Here is a 22,350-nt window from a genome sequence, read left to right on the forward strand (position 1 = left end):
AACGCAGTCACTTTTTACTCCGCTCTTCCTCCACCGGCGCTCCTCCTCCTCCTCCCAGAGAGCAGAGCTAAAATTACCCTGCATGCATCTGCTTGCCCCTGTAATGCATCCCTGCTCGTTCACAGACGTCTGTAATAATAGAAAAACCCCCTCTGCTCTCCTCTCTCTCTGCTCTCCCTGGGGCGTTGAATCATTTCCTGGGTAAAGCAAATCACAGAGTCTCAGCAGCCCCCCCTGAAGCGCCCCCCCACCCCCCCACCCTGCTTCCACACACTTCAGTTCAGTTTCCTACGAGGTCAGGAGCTGCTCTTCTCTCCGAGCCCCGTCCAGCAAAATTCCCACAGTGGGTTTTTTTTTTTCTTCCCACAGGAGAGGAAACGCTTCGTTATGTCAGTTTACACCGAGGTCAGAGGTCAAAGGTCTCTACAGTAAATCAGCTGTGTCAGAAGTGAAGTTACACTCACTGACTGACTGCAGAGTCCGTCGGCTACAGAAGGAGCTGAAACCAACAGTCGATTAATCAACTGACAGCAAACCAATCAGCAACTATCGGACGAGTTTTTACTGACTGTGACTCATTTCCTGTCTCCTCTCTGCTGCCGACTCCCTCACAGACCTGCAACACTTCATCCATTGATCAACAGAACATGAATCAGCAACTATTTTGATAATAAATAATTGTTTTAGTTATTTCTTAAAGCAAAAATCTTTGCTTCAAGCAGGATTTAATGCTGATCAGACCAACAAAAAAGACTAAATTAACTTTTTTAACTGTCATATAAGATAATGAACTGAATAACTTGTGTTTTGGTGTTTCAGGAGGATTTTAAAGGGTCGACATGAATAATTTACTTTAAAAGTTCCTAGAAGCTGAAAAATGTCAGCAAACCTAAAGATTAACCGGCCGTCATCCACAGACGTGATACAAATCATCCAAACATCTGAGCGCTGAGATTATCAGACAGATCAGATATGTTTCATAATAACAGCGTGTTCTTCACATTCCTGCTGATGATTTTATAACAGTTACTGCTTTTTATAATCCACAGATAATCAAACACAGTCAACATCTGGGCTCCTTTATTTTGTTGTTAAAGTTCATTAAAAAGTCACATGTTGATGCAAACAGGAGCTTTTTGAAGGCTCCTCTTGGTGGTGCATTTAATGACACGTAGTAAATATTGCAATCCGAGTGGTTTTAATTTAATTCACTTCATATCAAAACCACTTTCCAACAACAATAATAATATTTAACAGTAGTAACAGTCGTATTAATAAAAATGACATTATTAATGTCTTAACTAGCTGTGAGAGTATAAAGTTTTTATCCGCAGCTGATTGGACGACTGAAGAGAGGAAACGGCGTCGTTTTATTGGATTCTGTTCATGTATCGAGACAAGTTTGTCTTTATTGGCACAAACTAATGTTACTAATGAACGGATCATCCAATCAGAAGGAAACAGGAGGCTGATTTATAGAAAATAATCTCAATTAGATATTTTCCTCCAATACCAGCGTCCAGATTTCAGTTTTTCATCGTGCTCTTGAACGCAGCTTTTCCAGGAGATGCGACCGTCGGAGGCTCCGTACAGGGAGCGTCTTTGTAAAAACAGGTCACGTGATTTTTAGTTATTTCAACAGCCGACTCTCAAAGCTCTCAACGTGTTGGAGAGCCCTCGAACGCACCGCCGACCGCTTTCAACTCCATCACTGAGAAAAAGCAGCCGACTGGTTCTGTGAATTCATTAAATTTAAGACTCGACACCAAAAGAGAACAAACTCAGTGAGTTTTAACATTTAAAACTGTTTGATGTCCATTTTTTTCTTCTGCTTGAGCTCAAACTTCTCCTTCAAAAGAAAAGCGAAGTGAACACAAGACTCCTGAAACCTGATAACAGAAGAGACATCTTCCCCCATTTAAGCCCACCGCCTCCTCGCAGCAGATGGTATCGAGCAGCCACTGAGTTCAAATTGTTTAGTCTGAGCCGACATGAGACGACTCATTCACATTTTTTTTTATCTCAAAAAACCAGGAAAAAAAAAAAGGACAGAAAACTGGAGCCGAATCAGACTGAAGCTTCACAGAACCTCCAGTTTCAGCCCAACTTCCTGCTGGTGCTTTCAAGGACCAAACGAGACACTTGATGACATTAACTGGAGCTTCTAGGAAACAGTGATGGGCATTTTGAACTGTTTTCCTGATGTCATTTACAATAAACTGTTATTTAAGACAATAACCTGCAGATTAATAATATAATTATTAGTCGTTAGTTGCAGAACTAGTCGATGTTAATGTAATTTGGAGCTTTTTAAAGATAAAACGAAGGTGAGAAATGAGCTTTTGTGTTTTCTTCTGAAGGATTAAAACTCTGTTGAACCCTGCAGTACGATGCAGTCGTTCACATTCAGCTTGAGGAGAAGCGTCGTGCTGCTTTCACTGCCTCCAGCCAGGTGAAAATCTGCAGCTCCTATAAACTCTCATCAGTGTTTATCCGGTGGGAAAGTATCAGTGTGTTCGGAGGCGCAGAGATGATGAAGCTGTAATTACAGTCATGAACGACACGAGCAGTTACAACTTCCTGTGACTTCATCGTGTCATCTCGCCGTGAAGGTTTGATCCAGATGTCGGCAGGAATATAATCCGACTTTTAATAACAACTCTGTTCCACACAAAGTTCAGCAGCCGAAGTTTTTATGGAGACAAAAGAAAAACCGACGAGCTGAAACACGACTAAACTCAGCAAAAAAAAAAAAAAGTCCAAATATATAAACTGCAGATTAAAAACTCAACAGACTGTTTATTCACTCACTGATTCAGGCAGCAAACAGTTTACAGAGCAGCAGGAAAACAGTTTCATCCTGTTTTTATTCACGTAACCAAACCAGACGTCTGTGAAACTGCATCCTGGCATCAAAATGTGCAAAAAAACAAAACAACAGAGAAACAAACTGCAGCTGCAGCAGCTTGTTCAACCCTGAGAACAACAACTGCAGAAAGTTTCACCACAATGTCAGATTTCCTTCATTTCTTTGACTCATTAATCCCTGAAATTATTACCCACAATGCTCAGAGAAAACAACGAGCTGCCGCAGGAGCTGTTGGTGAACAAGTGACAAAAATCCACCAAGATGGCCGCCGCAGCCTGGGGGGGGGGGGGGGGGGGGGGGACGTGACAGGACTCGTGTTGTCACTGAACCGCAACGTGTGACGGTCCAGCGGTGACCCTGAACGCACCGCAGGCCTTTTAATTAACACACACACACAGAAAACAAGAATGTAGAGTTTTTGTTCTTCGAAGCTGCAGGTTGAACATCAGGAAGTGATTCCTCAGAGAAGAAGAGGACGCCGGCGGGTAAATAAAGACCCGTCAGCGAGATGTTCAGATATGATCCTCCACAGCTTCAGAGAATAAACTTCTCCAGAAGATAAAAAGCAACCACAAAGACACACATGATGGTTTTAACAGTGAGCTGATCCAGAGAGACTTTTGAATTTCAGTCGCAACATCTCCCGAAATCTTGTTCCACAGCTCGAGAAAGCAAACATCTTTCCTCAGTGACGCCCAAAAAACCCTCCTAACATAAAGACACAAAGACTGTTTAGTTCCTGAAGAAAGATCTGCAGAGATGTTCCTCTAAAGACTCCAGAAAACACACGATTGACCTCCAACTACCCAAAATACTCATCATCAGTTTATCTGTTAAACTTCTTGTTTTGTTCGACCGACAGTCTGAAAGTCAAAGATATTCAACTTAAAATGATATAAAACAGAGAAAAGCAGCGACTGGTGGAGAAGCTTGTGGTGTGAAATGTTTGAGGCTGATCACTTTCCTGCTAATCAATCGATCTAATAGATTAATCAGCTGTCAAGTCAAACCAGCAGCAAATAACAGTTATTTTATTAACGTCTTGATGGATCAATCAGTTGTTTGGTCTATAAAATATCAGAAAATGTCTCGTTATTAAGTTTACTGTCATAAAGGACTGAAGAAACCAGACGATTCATCAATGATCAGGATCATTTTCTGTTGATTGATAAACCGTCGAGGCTCTAAAATCCATTAAAGACGGATTTTAAGCTTCGTTAAACAAGCAAGAAACCCAGAAAAGTTCCAGGTTTGTGTGTGAACGAGGACTGAAGGGATGTAAAGAAACAAAGGAGGGTTTAAAATGTCCAGACAGCAGAGTGACCACACAGAAAGACGAACCTCCTCCTCCTCCTCCTCCTCCTCCTCCTCCTCCTCCTCCTCCTCCTCCACGTAAAGAAAGAGAAGACAAAGAGGTTTGTGAGGTCGGAGGAGCTGCCTCTGATCTGCTGATAGGACCCTCGTCCTCCTCCTCCTCCTCCTCCTCCTCTTTGATGGGGGGGAGGGAAGGATTCAAGTCTGGAGAAAAGTCGGAATTCCTGAGATGACTTTCAGGATTCTGGTTCAGACGCTGAAGAGGAGGAAGAGTTCGATTTCTAAAAAGGATTTGAAGTCTGTTTGGGAGGCGGCAGACGGTGACTCAGTGCTTCATATTCAGACAGAGTGAGACATCGCCTCGCAGCCTTTTAATTGATTCTACTGGAGGCATCAGATCAGCCGCTGCTACTGAGCATGTGCAGAACTTATATCATTAATAATAAAACATCCTGCTGCATAAAGATTGATTCGACTCGTTCTCAGCGGTGGAAAGTAACGACACAGTTTGTATCTCTCAGCTGCTCACAGCAGACGTCTTATCTGACGGCAGACGTGTCACCTTGACCCGCAGCCGGAGACGCCGGGGCGGCTTCGCCACTTACCGCTGAGCTCTGTGAGCTCCAAGGTTACACAGATATCTGAAGGGGCCCTAAACGCCTCATGTTTGACCTGCAGCTCAGTCATCTGCCCGCCGTCTCTGACCTCCATCTTTGTTTAAAGAAAAACACACAGGAATGTAAAAGACACTCAGTTTATCCCTTCAATGTCTGTAAATGTACCATTAAATATTAATAAGTTCAAGAGGTTTATTCTTGAACTTATCAATAACAAAACAAAAGTTCTTTATTTTAAAAATCCTAAAATTGACCTGAAGTAATATTTCCTACATTTCAAAAGGTTTTTTCACCTAAAAAGAGTAAATTTAAGGATTAATTAAGACATTGTTTTCTCAGTTTAAGGGATTTTTTATTTGTATTTGAACCTCAAATGAATCCTTCATTTACCCCTGAATACATAACAACAGGAACACTTTCATTTTACCTTAAAAAGACCTTAATTGGTCAATTAAGGTGGAACTTCAAGGGTTAATTAATGGATTGTAATATATTAAAGGATTTTTATCAGTTTCAAGGTTTTTAAGGAATAAAAACTCTTTTCACCTTAAAAATGTTCCCTATGAGGTAAAAGTCGAGATCATTGGCCAGACAAGAGTTAAAAGGGATTATTGAAGTTCCTTCTGTCCTTTCTTTAACTTTGAGGCTGTTTAATAATTACAGAGAGTTGTTGAAATGTGAGGTTACTTTAAGTCGAGCTGGCTGAGCGTCACGTGAACGCCTCCATGTGAAAACAGCTGGACTGTCTGGGGGGGGGGGGGGGGGGGGGGGGGGGTTAACTCGCTTCAATACCTGAGTTGCTCTTTGAAGTCTGCAGCGAACATGGAGGCAAAACATCCCCGAGTTCTTCAAAAGACAAGAAGAAAATCTGTGTTTGCAGTAAAGCAAAGCCGGCAGCAGGTCAGACAGGTTCATTCTGACTCTCAAACACCTGATTTACACCAGAAACAAACTCCTCAACCTCTAAAAGAGACACCGAACACGTCAGGCTGAATGTTTGGGTCCGACGTGAAGCGTGACGTCCAGAGTAAAGAGTATTTTTTTAAGGGGAATATTTGAGGTTAAAGGGATTTCGGTGTGAAGCTGCTTCTTTCATCAGCTGCAATAAGCCATCGCTGATTTCCACAGCCGATGGTCCAGCTGTGCAGCTCTCGTAATCTCTCAACATCCCAGTTTCCCACGCTGAGCTCATTCCTGGGACACATAAGAATGACATCCCCTCCTCACCCCCTCCTCATCCCCCCCCCCCCCCCCACACACACACACACACTCTCTCAGATTGGTATAATTTGCAACAGCTGGTCACTCCAGAGGAAGAGAAAAAGAAACCTGACTGGTCCTTTTTTTTTTTTTTTTAACGGCGGGTTGGGAAAGCCTGCGAGGAAGATGACGAGCTTTCCCACAGTGCATTGCTGTCTGAGGGACAGACAAACGTCTTCCTGTCTGCCTGGAAGAACACGGCGAGCTGACAGATGTGAATCATCTCACCAAGAAACACACGTTTGGACAGACGGAGATACAGCAGCGCCGACTTTAACATGAACAACAGTGTGTAGAATCGACCCCCCAACAAAAACATGAACAAAGAACTCAATAATAATAAAAATATTAAAGCTGCAACAATTAATCAATCAACACTAATTGCCAAATATTTTTACAATCAAATAATTGTTAGTTTCTTAGTTGTTTTATTTTCTTTGAACTAGCAGTTAAAAGTTTTACGACATCCTCATTCTTCCAGTTTTTATTGAAATGTAACCAGTTCAAGTCCAGTGAAGAACCTCTAATGGTACAAAGGTCGATGCAGTAAAGGATCCGACAGGTGTCCCAACCCTAACCAATCACCTCCAACTTCCTGTCTGGAGGAACCAGACGGCTGCTGATCATCCAGCTGAGAGACGACGCAGCACATTCAACTTCTGCAACCGTCTTTCTATCATATCATCTATCATATTATATCTGCAACAGGTTGATAACTGTGACGACTTCTTTCTTTGAGACATTAAACTACAGAAATGTCAATAAAAACTGGAGACTGAGGAAACGTTTGACTGGTGGTTAAAGTTTTTACAAGATCAAGATCACAGCAGTTTGATGTAAATGTGATGTGCTGTCGTGTTAGTTTTCTGTTCTTTGTGGGGTTTTTTTGCTTTGTGCTGTTTGTTGTTGTGTTGTTTGTGTTGTTGTATGTTTTGATCATAATGGACAACAGATGCAAATTAGCTTCAAGCTAACTCTGATGCATCATGTATGTTTAATGCTGTCCTGTTCAATAAATCAAAGATATATAAAAACAAAACTACAAACTGAAAACTGAACAACAAACTTCACCGAATCAACCATCAAACATCTGCAAATATCCAGAAAATTACTAATAAATGTAGAAAGAAAGATTTCAGCTGCTGGTTGACTGCAGAGGAGGTCTCTCTCTCTCTCTCTCTCTCTCTCTCTCTCTCTCTCTCTCTCTCTCTCTCTCTCTCTCTCTCTCTCTCCCCCCCCCCCTCATGTCGCCCTCGGCCTCGACTCTGCAGCTCAGACTCTGCAGAGTCGAGTCGGGACACGTCTCCTTCCTGCCGCAGCCGCAACATCAAAGAGTCCAAACACACAAATACTGCAAACATACAATATTTCCTGAGATTAAAAACGCCGACAAACAACCTGAACTGACTCCTTCAGCTCTCATCTCTCTTTTAAAGGTGTCTCATATTTATTTCATGGAGGGAAAAAGTCTCTCATCCATCAACCATCAGATTCAAGCAATTAACAGGAAGTCACACCAAACGCCACAGAAAACTCCACCAATTAAGACTTTTCTCTGGTTTGCTCTCATCACATGACGTCACATGACGTCACATGACCAAACCTTCTCTGAATTGTTCAGCAGCTCTCTGAGGTTTATTCTGATGTGAAGCTGCTTTATTAAGAAAACTGAATAAAGAGTTGATTAAATCTATAATGTTTTGTTCGTCCAGAGAGAAAGAAAAACCTTAAATTACAAGTTATTTCAGGATGTTAGCGGCTCGAACGCTCAACAGCTACATTCATCATCTCACAGGTTCAACATGAAGAGTCTGAACATCAAACCGAACCCTCTGTGGTCCACATGACACAATCAATCAATCAATCAATCAATCAATCAACTCATCAAATCATCTCTGCCCTGATAGAAACGGTAAGAACGGTATTTGTACTCTACTTGAGTATTTCCATGTGATGCTACTTTCTACATTTCAGAGGGAAATATTGTACTTTCTACTCCACTACATTTATTTGACAGCTTTAGTTACTTTTCAGATGAAGATTTGACACAATGGATAATATAACAAGCTTTTAAAATACAACACATTGTTAAAGATGAAACCAGTGGTTTCCAACCTTTTTGTCTTTTGACGTCTTACAAAAAGCAGTGTGTAGTCGGGGTCACATTTCACATGTCTATGAGTTGTTAACAGCTCCACCAAATAGTGATTTTTCCCTCTAAACTTCTCACATGCTTTCATTTCAATAAATGTTCAAATGATCCAATATTTCAGCAAAAATCAAAGATTAGAGAAAAAGTCCAAAAACTGAAAACAGATTTGTGTATCAGAACTTTGTTTTTTCTTCTTTCCTCTCCCATTAATCATCTCACCACCCCTCAGATTTATCTGCTGACCCTTTGGAGGGGCCCGACCCCTAGGTTGGGAACCACTGGACTAAACTAGCTAACTGTATATAAAGTAGTGTAAACTAGCTCCACCTCCAGCAGCTACAACAGTAACATGCTGCTCTAACACTGATGCTTCACTATTAATAATCTAATGATGTCATATATAATAATATATCAGTCTATATGCAGGACTTTTACTTGTAACGCAGTATTTGTACTTTGCTGTGTTGGTACTTTTACTGCAGTAATTTTCAGGACGAAGAAGCAGAGACTGAACATCACAAAGGTCACAGATTTAAAGACTGAAGCTTGTTTTAATCATTATCTAGTTTCAGAGTTGACTGCGGATCTCTGCTGAAGATCCTTTCTGTTTAACATCTGTTAACCAAATAAGAACTAAATATTTAGAGTCTAATAAACTAAAGTCAGATCTCAACCGGGAGAAAACTCAAAAACTCAACAAACAGTAGCAGAAGGAAATCACAACAAATGAAATAAAACCCTCAAACTCTCTGCTGGAAGTTTCTCTATAAACTTCCTGTGTGAGATTATAATAAGGTCATTTCCTGTGTGACAGATTTTCCCACAGGTGACCAAACCGGCCGCAACACCGGCTGATGTGACATCACGAGGACAAACAGGAGACTCAGCTGGTGGCGATCAGACGCTCACTTCCTGTTTCAGCCTCGGACAACAGCTGCTTTTCTTTTAAAAAAAAAAAAAAATTAGAGCATCAGAGCAGCTTAAATCAGAGCACCCCCACCCCACCCACACCCCCCCGATCACACGTGTGAGGTGATCTGCAGCAGAACAAAAAGCCGCAGCTCTAATGATAAAGAGGACGACAATGAAACAACGCAGCAGCCGCCCGGAGCAGCAGAGAGAGAGAGAGAGAGAAGGCAGCGTGTAATTAAACGCATTTCCATTTGAAAATGAGGCGTTGAGTCGGCCGCAGAGCTCTTAATCAAAGTTCACCACCTGAGGCTACAGAGACGAGCAGCTCAGCTCCAACCAGCAGCATGACTGAACCACTCAGGAATGTCAAGCACTGTTAAAAACAGTAGTGCTGCTGGGAGGGCAGAGGCACACACCGCCTTCAGAAATAGACAGGTATTTATAAGCTCCAAGGAAAACTAAGACGAGAGCAAACAGAGCAGCGACCGCGGCCGCAGGAGGACGAGAGCTGCAAATAACAACTGATTGATCTGATTATCAAACATCTTTCAATTAACTGATTGATTTGATTTCTGATGTCTTCAAATGTTCCGAAACACATCAAACTAATCAATTCATCAATTATCAGACTTGTAGACTCATTTTCTGTCAATCTGCTCATCAATTAATCTGACTGATTAGGATTGAATGACCTGCAGCAGTAATTAACTCAACTCCCACTTACTCGAGTTTAAGCCACATCTCATGGCCTTCATCAGCCAGACAGAGTTTGGACTTCAGTCACATGATGACAACTTTCTTTTTTTTTTTAACCTGTAAAAGTTTTCAAGAGAGACGACTGAGCTGTTTCCATGCCAACCGAGCCAACTGTGAGGATGACCAAGAGATGTGACTGAAAGCTCCGGAGAGGACCAAAGACCAACTCACAGGTTTCACCTTTTATTGACACCAGTTTCAACTGATTTTAAACTAAAAGTAACTGAATTATCCTTCAAATCTCAACATGTGTCATCTGTGTTTAACCTCTTCATGTCAAAAAGGTCAAGAATGAACGTTCATGCTCTACTTCTTCTCTGAAAACCTTCACCTGCAGCGACCCGACAGCTTCTTCTGTTCTTTATACTGACAAACTGCTTCCTGGAGACACACCGAGACCAGCTGTCCTTTAGAGGGACGCCTCGGTCCTCTCTGAGTCCCCCCGACCCACCCCTCCCCACCCCCGTCCCCCCGGACAACTGAATCCACAGTCGGGGTGATGCGTTTACAGAGCGACAGGACACCAGGCTGCTAACTTCACACCTCCGGCTGTTTGACAAGAGAAAAGCAGAGCTGCTGGAGGAGTTTGTCAAACAAACACTGGAAATCACAAAGTGGATGTGATGGAGGTGAACTGGAGTTACTGCTGGAGAGGCTGCCGTCCCCCCCCCCCCCCCATCACACACACACACACACACACACACACACACACACACACACACACACACACACACACTTCACCCCCAACAATGAAAACTATGTCCAATATTGCTGGGAGCAAACCCCCCCCCCCCCCCCCTCATTCCCCAAGATTTCCAGGTTACATCACACATTTCCAGCTCAAGCTTATAAAATGTTGGTTAATCTGATAAGTAGAAACATTTCTCTTTCAGCTTGTTTTAGTTCATTTCAGTTTGTTTCATCATGTGAGGAAAACAGTGCAGCAATAACACCGTCTAGCTGAGAGTTAAGCAACAGAAAGTCACACCAATCTCCGTAGAAAACTCCACCGATTTAAACTTTTCCTTCATGTTTGCAAAGCTGCTTCACATCATGTGACACAACTTCAGATCTTCTTTGAATTATAACGACTTCATCTTCATTCCGGCACCAAACATTTACACCAATTTCATCAAACTTTTCAACTAACAGCTTTTTTTACAGCAGGTTCTCGCTGCTCGCTGAGGTGTTTTTGTAACGTGAAGCGACGCAGCGACTGATGGGTGAACCTGCTCTTATAAACCGGATTTACACGTCAGAAAGTGTGTTTATGCGTATCTGGTTTACGCCGAATTAAAGAGTGTTTCCTTAAGATTTATAAAATATATATATGTGGTTGTGTTCATTCGTGTATATTCATCAGTTAGAGAGAAAACGTTAAATTATAAGTTATTTCAGGGAGGTTCTGCGTGGCGGATCTCGCGCGCGGAGAGGAGGGGATGTTACCGGCGGTTCTTACCGAGGTGCAGGGTGAGGTTGATGGAGTTCGGGTACTGGATGCCCGCCAGCATGGTCTGGCTCTGCCACCAGGTGGTGTCCTGCTGGTTGTTGTAGTCGGTCAGGTAAACGGCGCTGTGGTGGTTCCGGGGGTCCCGGGCGTCGCAGATGTGGCAGGACTTGGTGACCCCGGTGGCGCCGGTCTGCACGCAGTACTCCTCCGGCGGGTTGCCGCAGGTGTTGGTCGCCACCACCGTGACGTTGAAAGCGGCGTTAACGAACTCGGGCATGCAGCGCTGCGCTCTGCTATGGTCGTCCGCGCACTCATCCATAGCCGCGCGGACGCACATCGCCACCCAGCTCCAAGCCACCAGAGCTCGGATCAAACTTCGCATTTTTCAGTCCTCTGCGTCCTTCCCTCTCGACCAGAAACTCCGACACAAACTCTTCCCGAACTTCTCCAAAGTTTGTTGTTTTTTGTTTTGTTTTTTTTTTGCGGTTACCGACAGATTCCGGAGCAAACCAGAGGAAACATGCGGCGGTGATTCTTCGCTCCAGGCCGCGTCCAGAGCTTCAGTCCCCGGGCGGTGCTGGCTGGTGAGAGTCGGTCGGTGAGAGTCGGTGTGAGCTCGGGCCTCAGCTCTTTGTGTCCGCCGCCATGCACAAAACTCCAGCAGGAAAAGACGAGATTCCAGACTACACCCAGTCCGCTACTGCGCAGGTCTGAGGCGCAGAGGACACTACGGCCACTTCCGTGTCAACTCTGAGACAAAACTGCAGAGAAATCCTCCAAAGTCCAAAACACTGACATGTATCTTTAATGAAACTCTGATGAAGCTGTAAAATCCACAAAACTCCTCAATAACATCTAAAACACTTAAAACGGTTAATTAACGGATGACAATCAAACACCAATTAATCAACTCTTCACTTTAACTTCTTACTTTCCAATTTCTGTCATCTCAAAACTTTTAGTTAAGTTTATTTTAAAATTAAAGCATGAAGTAACGTTAATAAGGGTCGTTTTAAAGACACTTCAGTAACTCTAAACCTTTAAACATCCATCCAACACTGTGTTGACCTTCTGTATGGAAGCTCATTTCAGCCAAGAAATAAAACATTAATAATGAGGGATGACAAAAATAAAAATCTCTTGGTGATAAGATTTCCAATATCAATATATCAGCCAATAATCTTACATATACAGAATATATACACACATTTTTTTTGGAAATGATCCTTCAAATGTGGTTATAAAACACAAAGTCACATCATGGAGGCAGGATATTTTACAGTTTAACAATAAACTTTATTGTATAAAATGACCAGAAACAGTAAACTTCACTGAGAATTTAAGAATTATAAATAATTATAAATAAAAGAAACACATAGAACAAACAAAACATGCAGACATTAAACTTAAATTAAGAAAAATGATCAAATATTAATATGCAACTTAAAAAAATGAGAAAAAAATATCGGCGCATATCAGACAATATACACGCCGATACAGATCCATCTGTGATTGGCCGATATCGGACAATAATATCAGCTGATCGATACATCAGTCGGCTCCAGTTTAATTATCAAAATTATTACATAATAGTCAAAATTTCAAATTACAGTTTGGCAAGTCTGACTTTAAACGTCAACATTTAGCTTATTATCTGTGATTTAGACTTTTTCTCATTAACTCATAAATCTGATTTAAGAAGTTAAAACGTTGATTAATATTTAATAACTCTGATTCACTGCAGGTGTTTTTAATTTCATTGTTTCTGACTTTTCATCAGTTGTTGTGTTTTTTTTAAATTTTCTTGGCAGAATTGGGCTTCCGTACTCTGCTGCTGCTGCGTTATATGATTACAGGAATAAAACATTAGATAGATGATAGGATATTACATTCAAAATAATTATTGATTATTCAAAGTATTTTGTGAAATACTGGATCATTTTTACCTCCTCAGGCTTTTAAAAACACTCAAAATGACAAAACCTCAAAGAGGAAAAATCACTGTTTCTCTTTCAGAAACACTGTCCCTGTTACTTTAAGGAGATAATATATTAATTATCTGGTTTTTAAAGTCCTTAAATGTAAATTATGTAATTTATACCTTGATCATAACAATGAATATTAAGTGACAGTTTTAGACAGTTTGAATTTGAATTAATAACCTTTATATAATGTATTATAAAACCTTTAATACATTACAGTCTGTTAATTACGTCCACATTCAGGAGTCTTTTTAAGGTACAAATACAGTGTGTCTAATGTTATTTTGTAATTTTTAAAGGATTTTTATCCCTCTAAAAGCCTTTAATCCATTCAGAAAGCCCATTAATAAATATTATAAATATTATAATCCATTAATTTAGTTAATGACATTTAAACTTTGTCAATTTAACCTCTTCAGTCTTTTAAAAACACTCAACATGACAAAACCTCAAAGAGGAAAATCATTGTTATTGTTACTTTAAGGGGATAATTAATGGATTAATCAATGGATTTTAATTGATTATCTGTTTTTAAAGTCCTTCAATGTTAAAATTGACCAAATAACATGAAAACCACCACAATTTTTAAGGATTTTTACTGCTTCAAAAGCCCTTAAAATATACAGGAAGTCCATTAAAAAGCCCTTAAAATATTATAATCTATTAATGTAACAAATCAAACTAAAATCCATGAACTTTAACAACACTTTAAACTTTCATGTAAGTCTTAAAATGTATTTAAGTTGTTAGTAAAAGGCTTTTAAGGGTTTTTTAAGGGGTTTAATTTTCATTTTCAAATGAATGGACACATTTTAGGGATCTCTGGTTGTCATTGATGTAGATGAAGGTGTTTAGTGTGTTTTTAGGAGTAAATGAAGGATTCATTACAGTTTTATTACATCAATTAAAACATTTTAACAAGTAAAACTGTCAGAAAAGAGAATTTACAGCTGATCAGAAGCTGGTTGATCACTGAGAGAATCAAACGTGTTTTAACTTTCTTTTTCTTTTTTTCTTCTGGGACTTTGGACCCGATTTAACTGAAACATCATCAGAGGAGATAAAAGCAAAACAACAGACTGAAGAGAGTTAACGAAGTGTTTGTTCATTAACACACAGTTCAGCTCTGATTAGATCTCCACACACACACACACACACACACACACACACACACACACACACACACACACACACACACACACACACACACACACACACACACAGGTTTATCATAGGATCTCTGATGAGCTGGTGTTTTGTTGTCTAACAGCAGCTCAGACCGTCAGGTCAAAGGTCACAGATGAATCCCGTCAGTGTGAAGCTGAAAACAAAAGTAAACTGATGAGACAAACATTCAAATCTGTTATTTATGTCATTAAACAGTTTCTTTAAGGAGGTTTGGGGATGTAAATGAAGGGCGACATGTTGTTTGTTTTGAGTTTTATTTGACTGTTTTTTTCCTAAATTCAAATTATAAACCAAAGAGGAGAAAAAACACTAAAAACTGTTTCATCATGTTTTCATTCGTCAGCGTTAACGTCGGGAGGAAATCTATGGAAGTTCATTTACAACTTAATTATTGATAATTTCACATTTTGGGTTCATTAAAAAGAAAAATCACATTAAATAAATTAAATTTAAATAATAATAATAACTGAGCAAACTATCCACTGTGAAGACTGTGAGATGCAGTAGAAAGCTCTGAAAAAAGCAAGTAAGTGGACCTTGAGTTTTTTTTTAATTAAAAGCAATGATGAATTTAGTTCATTCTTCACTTTAAGAAATAATCTCCATTTAGTAGGTGTTCTGGAGCTTTCAGTTGTACGATCGATGATCTTCATCTCCAGACGGAGTTTGGAGATGAAGACATTCAGATTGACATGATATGACTGAAAGCTCCGGTGCAGCTACTAAATGGACCCTCTGGTGAGATTATTGGTCACATTAAACCTCCCTGAGGTCACTGAGGTCACTAAAGAAGTGATCACACTCGCTAATTCTGAAACTTTTAAAAATTAAAATAAATTAAATTTTGACTGTTTTTAGAAAAACAAAAACTCTGTAAATTAAAAGAAGTTTAATATTGTCCAGCAGGATTCAACGTAGGACATAAAACTTACACAAGATTTAACAGTTAAATAGATTATAAATAAATAAATAAATAAATAAATAAAAGGTGGAATTTTGGTGTAATTTCCTTTTAAAAATTGTAGTTTGTTTGGTCTGGTTTGAGTCAAATGTGTCTTTGTTTAAACTCGTAACATCAGTATCACTAAAATCCTGACTACCAAACCACAAAGGTCCCCTCACTAGTTTTTCTGGGGCTTTCAACCACCTCTCATGGTCTTCAACAGTTCCCCTCACTGCTGCAGCACATTCGTTCCTCCCTCGACGGGACCGGTCCCGTCGACGGGACCGGGACCCTCGACGGGACCTGGCTCCCAGATTATCTGATAATCAGTTTTAACCTCGTTATCATTTCAGATGATTCAGATGATCAACAGTTAATCCAATTATAACAAACTGCTCTGGGGGTCCCTGAGGGCCCCTGAGGGTCTCTGAGGGTCTGAAGGGCCCCACTTTCCCCTGTTATAAAACCCAAAACACAGTCAGAACTGATTCTTAGTTTCACATAACTTATGTTAGAAAGTGTTGAACGTGTGAAGACGGACGGCGCCGCCTGCTGGTCGTCTGCTGCAGCTGCAACAAACTGAAGTCACAGAAAACAGAACAACTTTATTTATTACACCTTTAATTTTATACAAATGTCCTGAAAAACATTCTGAGTGATTTGCAGATATATAACAACAGAAGTTACGTTGGTTCAGTTGATAAATGTTAATTCATCTCTAGATGTTTATCTTTAGTGAGTTAGAATCTTAATTCTTTAACAGACAGAAAATACTTCAGACTAAATATTTGCATGTTAGGTTGTTTCTTAAAATGAGCATCAAGTTACATAACGATACAAATTAACAGAAGCATGTCAGGAGTCTAATTTTTTTAAGAATTATGTATCAATATAATAAATAAGTACTTACCAACTAAACCAATTTAACACTTTATTCTGTTTTTTCTTATAATTTGTACCAAATTGCACCAAAAATGTCCTAAAAATTAAGTTCTACGTCTGCAAATTACAGGAAATTGGTATAAAACAAAGGAACCTGTACAATATTTTAATTCATAATTTTATTTTATAGCTCCTGTTTCATTTCAATCAGATATATAACTGTTAAATTTTAGGACATTTTACAGAGAAGATGCTGCAATTTGGTACAAATTATAAGAAACAAACAGAAGTTACGTTGGTTTAGTTGATAAATGTTAATTCATCTTATCTCCGTTCATAACTAGAATTAACATTTTATTCTGTTTTTTCTTATAATTTGTACCAAATTGCACCAAAATTGTCCTAAAAATTAAGTTCAACGTCTGCAAATTACTCAGAAAAATTATAGGAAATTACAGGAAATTGGTATAAAATTAAGGAACCTACAATACAATACAATACGTACAATATTTTAATTAATTATTTTATTCTATAGCTCCTGTTTCATATCAATTAATGATCAAATGATCCAATATTTCAGCAAAAAATCCAAGAACCTCTTTGGATCCTTTCTGTCAAACATCTATTTGCCAAATAAGAACTAAACATTTCGATGTAAATAAACAGAGAATTTAATGTTCTAGTGAAGTAATTATATATTGATTATATACTGAGTTTCCACCTGATTGTCTGGATGTTGTCGATCGTTTGATCAGACGTTCATTTGTTTCAATCACAAACATCAGTTTTTAAAAAAAGAATTATATTTATTGCAAAACTTAACAATAATAAACATCAACAGACACATATGCCAGGGGTCAGAGGGTAAATAAATGACATCATGAAAGAAAAGGTTCAGCAGTTCAGACAATTTTACAATTTACACATATTAAGAGTTTTTAAGAGTTTTTAAGGCTTTGGGGTTTGCAGAGTGCTGAATAGTTTGTATTGTTGCATTTCATTTATAAAAAAAAAACTTAAATAAAGGTTTTCTGTTATAAAATGTACTTTTGTGAAAAAGAAATTCTCAGATAATAAAAATATTTCTGTTCTATATAATAATATATAATAACAGCACGGTGATGGAAACTGAACAGACGTTACGAGTGTGTTGGGAAAGTTCCAGTTTAAGTATTTACAGTATAAAAGACAACAAACATCTGTTTCATCAGCTCGGTGATGTCACGGCGGTAATGACGAGAAACAGCAATGCACACTGGGTAATCTGCAGCCCTCAGAGGGGATGGAACAACACATGAATCATGAATCTGTTGCCCCCAAGTGCATGCTGGGAGGGTTCCCCGAGACACACCTACCTCATTTAACAGCAGTCAGTCACATGATCAGCTCTCAGCCAATCACATGAATGCTGATGATCACGGTTTCAACCAGGAACCCGTTCAGATGTGGTCTGACTAATCCAAGCTAACATGTTGCTATCAGGCTAAAATAAGCTAAAATTATACGATTGGCTACGAGCTGATCATGTGACTGCTGTTTAGTGATGAGAATCTGGACCAACTAATCGACCAGCAGCCCTCCTGCTGTTAAATGAGGCGGGTGTGTCGGGGACCCTCCCAGCATGCACTGGGGCAACAGATTCATGGTCAGCTGACAACAGATCCAGATGGTCAAAACCATCAACGTTCTAATCAGAGCTGCAACGATTAATCGATTAATCAACCAACTATTTTGATGATCGATTAATCGTTTGGAGTCATTTTGTAAGAAAAAAAAAAGTGCAAATTCTCTGATTTCAGCTTCTTAATGTGAATATTTTCTGGTTTCTTTCGTCTCTCTGACAGTAAACATGTGATGACATCATCTTTATGAAACACTGATCAACATTTTATAGATCAAATGAAATTAATTGAGAAAATATCTGTTAATTGCAGCTCTCGTTTTAATTTGGATAACCCAGTTATCTACGTATGGAGATCAGGGCCCAGCCCTTGTCTTTCGTTGATGTTGCTAAGCAACAACTCTTAATTTAATAAAAAGCTCTTAATCATAACTTCATCTCAGTATCTCAATAAAAAATATAGAATCAAAGCTTTTGTGAATCAAACCTGTCGTACAGCAGGACGTGCTGTAGTTAAGGTGCATGTTTGCAGGTCTCTCAGCCAATCAGATTCAGTCTCTTTCACACATAGTTCCCAGTAAAGTACTGGGATAACCATTAAGGCACCGCTGGTGATTTTTCACTATTCACACCTGCAGCTACATTCAGGAACATTTCTGTCTTTGGCCTTTTCACACATAACATCAACAACACAGGAGCAGGTGGGACAGTCCAGCAGATGGCGGTGACGCAACACAGTCCAGAGTCCAAACGAGAGAACTCGTTAGTTATCGAATCAGCAGCCGAAGCGTCGGCGAGAGTCTTGTGATTGGTTCGCTCGCTCGTCAGACAGACGTCACCCTTTACGTGCTCTTCCCTGCAACGTTACTGCGTTCGTTCACGACGCAGCCGTACCGGCGTTTTCCCTGGAATGTTTCTCAATGTCTTGAGGCAGGAAAATCGGCGGTACAGATTTCCCTGAATATCGATCGCTGCCCCTCGTTCACACACACACACACGACGCCATGCAGGAAATGTTCAGGAACATTTCAGGGATGGACTGCGTGTGTGTGAAAGGGGCTTTATTTAGATTAAAAGGTGCGGCAACATGATGTTTCCTGTTTCAGTGCTCGTCCAGCCAATAGAAACACGGCTACAAACCGTGGCGTCACTCTCACATTGTTTAAAGTTTGTGAACGTTCTGATCAATATTTATTTATTACCCGCATCAGAAACTTGACATCACATCCTTTTTTTTTGGAGTCGAGGGTGGAGAACGGAAACATCATGTGACCATGATTTAAGGATTTCTGAAGGTCTCGAGTCTCAGACAAACTCGAGGCTTCAGCAGGTTCATCCACCGTGTTTCATCAGGACGTTTTCTCTTCGTGAGCCTTCATGTGGCGCCGCAGCGTGTACACGTCTCTGAAGCCGCGGCTGCACACGCTGCAGCGCGGCCGCTCCTCCGTGTGGCGCTTCATGTGGTTTTTGAGCGGCGTGCTGAGCGGGAACCCTTTGCCGCAGACGGGGCAGGTGTACGGCTTCTCGCCCGTGTGCGTCCTCATGTGGATCTCCATGTTGTCTTTGCGGCTGAAGCTCTTGTCACAGACTCTGCAGCGGAACGGCTTCTCGCCCGTGTGCATCCTCATATGAATCTTCATGTCCGAGCTGTTGGTGAAGCCTTTGAAGCAGAAGTTGCAGGTATACGGCTTCTCTCCGGAGTGCGTCCTGGAGTGGCGGATCATGGACGAGGTGATGTTGAAGCCCTTCCCGCAGACGGGGCAGGTGTACGGCTTCTCGCCCGTGTGCGTCCTCATGTGGATCTCCATGTTGCCTTTGCGGTTGAAGCTCTTGGCGCAAACTTTGCAGCTGAACGGCTTCTCGCCCGTGTGGCAGCGCGTGTGCACCGCCAGCTCCACGTGCCGCCAGAAGGTTTTGCCGCAGACCTGGCAGACGTGGATCTTGACGTGTGTCTGCAGGTGCTGCAGCAGACTCTCTCTGTCCGGCAGCAGTTTGCCGCACACGCCGCAGAGGCAGTGCTCGTCGTCTGCGTGGACCTCCACGTGGTTCATCAGCGAGCCGCGGTAGCTGAACATCATGCCGCACACTTTACAGGATCGAGACGTGGTGTTTCCACCTGCGTCTTTTCTCTGAGCGGCGGCGGCGGCAGCAGGAGGGTCTGCTGGGAGGTCAGACTGTGGCGGCGGCGGCGCATCGGTCAGCTCGGAGGAGGTGCTCGGCAGGACGTCATCGTCCTTCAGGGCCTCCTCAGAGGTCGCGCAGTCAACCTGAGGCTGCTCACTCTTACACTGCAGGCTGTAGATGAACTCCATCTGAGGAGCTTCATCCTGGACTCCAGGACCGGTCCACACCTCCTCCTCCTCCTCCTCCTCCTCCTCCTCCTCCTCCTCATCCTCATCCTCGTCGTCCTCCTCATCCTCATCCTCGTCGTCCTCCTCCTCCCTCTGTTCGACGGCGGGAGGCTCCGGCTGCTCGTCAGGCTGCTGCAGTGGAAGCTGCTCCTGGAGTTCACCGCCGTCAAGCTGCTGAGAGGCTGCAGGAGGAGAAAGTCTGGTTCAGTAAAGTCAGACAGTCTGAGAGGAAAGTCGAGACAAACATGCTTAAATCTTTGGTCGTCAACCCTTAAACTGTGCAAAAGTAAAGTAAGGATGCCATCAACAGTCTTTATTTATCAGTTAACTTGTTGAGTAAACAGCAGAAACTTGAAGTAAATCAATATTTGCAGAAAATCTACCTGTGTTTGGCGGGTGTTCATTTCAGACTCTGGAACATTTTTGTTTTCTTAGCTAGCCCGTGCAAAACAAATCTGGCCCTTATCTGGCGACAGACTGACATAATAACTGCGTGCAGGGCTCTTATGATGTAGAAAATCTGAACACAAGTGGTCAGCTGGACACCTCGGAGACGCATCATGTGTCTCAGCTGGATCACTGAAATGCATTTTAAAACCAAGTGTTAACAGCCTCTATCCTTCTCTTTATCCTACTCTTACTGATACGGCCCATTTATATTAAATCACTGGGCCGTTACCACCCACATGTGTACCTGTCTGATGTGTGTCGTGATGCTCAGCATGTTCTCCTTCTCTCTCTGGTCTGGAGCTTTGTGGCTCATCTTACATTGAATTATTAGAATCAGAATTAAGAATATCATTGCCGGCAGTATTTTCCATTGAAATTGCTTGTGCATGACCTACTGTTTAAAATAGCAAGTACCTTATATACACTTTGTCAGTTCAAGAATTCTAATCATTTGAGTTATAACTGGATCTTTTGGGGTTAGGAAGATGAAACTCATTCACAATACTATGCACAGCGTAATGTCACCACTGATTGAAATTAATTAGTCTACTTCCAACTTTTTAAAATATGCTTCTGAGAAAACAGACCTGCTTCACATTAAATTAATTATATATTAAATGGTTGCTTGACATTTCTATGATGATGCTTCACCTGCTGGTCTGCTGGCAGTCTGAATCCAGCTCTGCAAAGTTGCGATAGCTGCCTCCCTCAGCTCTTTCTCTGTTTCTTGTAGTCTGGTCCTTTTGGAAGGCATCTTAGCCTACTGTAAGCACCCAAAATTAACATTACATTAAAAAAAAAACATGCATAACATTTTAACCAATTTAAACATTACAAGTTATCATCTCATAACGAAATATTAAGGCGACTTTTATCAGCTGTGTCTGCTTGTTGGATGAAAATATACCACAGCCTGAATGAAGCATGTTCAAGAACATACAACAGTTAACAACTCATGACACAAGCTACAAGGAAGCTAACATGGACGTTTGGCCTGCAAAAGTAAGCTAACGTGGTGTTAGCTTGGTCTGGTTCGCATATCACACGTAGCTTTATATTGACTGTAAAGAATATCTAATATAACAGAGTCAACAGTCAAATCTCTACAGAACACATTTAATGTAATGGTCGTAATTAAGGAGTTATCTTGCGTGTAGCATGCTGCCTACTTGTTAGCCGGCTAGCTAGCTAACTAGCTTAGATTGCTTCATGTGATAACATAATATAAGGCAATATCGTGCGACGTAATGTAAAAATGACAAACTGCGCATTGTTCGGAAGCAAATGTGGAGATTTTTTTTTATTTATTTAATCATTTTCACAACTTCAAGACTCACCTGGAGTCCTCACACAACAGCAACACTACAAGTTTGGACGCTACAGTATCACATGACAAAGGTCAGAGGGCGTCACTTCTTCTTCTTCTTCTTCAGTGATGTTTAACGGCAGCTGCTATCCATGTAGTTACATTACTGCCATCTGCTGGAGTGACTGAGCTCCTACAACGTCTGGACTATTAAACTTTTTCCATCGGTCCTGTTTCCTGCAGGCAGTTGATGAAGCATCTTCCGCCCTGTTTACTTGCATCCTACTCCAGTGTGTT

At 41.0% G+C, this 22,350-nt stretch overlaps 2 protein-coding genes across 3 annotated transcripts in view; both read right to left on the minus strand.

Annotated features, from left to right (window-relative positions):
• The window catches only part of lamc1 (laminin, gamma 1), a 66,421-nt gene extending 54,067 nt beyond the window's left edge, over nucleotides 1–12,354 (minus strand). Inside the window, exon 1 of the mRNA XM_044368410.1 lies at nucleotides 11,340–12,354. Within this exon, the coding sequence (XP_044224345.1) occupies nucleotides 11,340–11,712 (373 nt within the window). The 5' untranslated portion in view covers nucleotides 11,713–12,354. The remainder of the gene's footprint in view (nucleotides 1–11,339) is intronic.
• A 5,987-nt stretch (nucleotides 12,355–18,341) lies between these two features.
• Nucleotides 18,342–22,176, minus strand: LOC122993970 (zinc finger protein OZF-like). Of its 2 annotated transcripts, XM_044368464.1 has the most exons (4): nucleotides 22,085–22,176; nucleotides 21,399–21,510; nucleotides 20,992–21,060; nucleotides 18,342–20,479 (listed from the first exon to the last, which is right to left on the minus strand). In XM_044368464.1, the coding sequence occupies exons 2-4, from the start codon at nucleotides 21,499–21,501 to the stop codon at nucleotides 19,296–19,298; spliced, it is 1,356 nt and encodes a 451-aa protein (XP_044224399.1). In that variant the 5' UTR covers nucleotides 21,502–21,510; nucleotides 22,085–22,176; the 3' UTR covers nucleotides 18,342–19,295. The 2 variants fall into 2 exon arrangements, with proteins under 2 accessions (XP_044224399.1, XP_044224400.1); XM_044368465.1 differs by lacking the exon at nucleotides 20,992–21,060 and having other exon boundaries at nucleotides 22,085–22,174.
• Between the last annotated feature and the right edge of the window lie 174 nt (nucleotides 22,177–22,350).

The sequence above is a fragment of the Thunnus albacares genome, chromosome 12, assembly GCF_914725855.1.
Source record: "Thunnus albacares chromosome 12, fThuAlb1.1, whole genome shotgun sequence".
Taxonomy (NCBI): domain Eukaryota; kingdom Metazoa; phylum Chordata; class Actinopteri; order Scombriformes; family Scombridae; genus Thunnus; species Thunnus albacares.

Coding starts and splice junctions, on each gene's coding strand:
- LOC122993970 (XM_044368464.1), bottom strand. CDS start 21,501: ATGCCTTCCAAAAGGACCAGACTACAAGAAACAGAGAAAGAGCTGAGG. Junction 21,061..21,398: donor GACTGCCAGCAGACCAGCAG/GTGAAGCATCAT, acceptor ATTCAATGTAAG/ATGAGCCACAAAGCTCCAGA. Junction 20,480..20,991: donor TCACGACACACATCAGACAG/GTACACATGTGG, acceptor CTCCTCCTGCAG/CCTCTCAGCAGCTTGACGGC.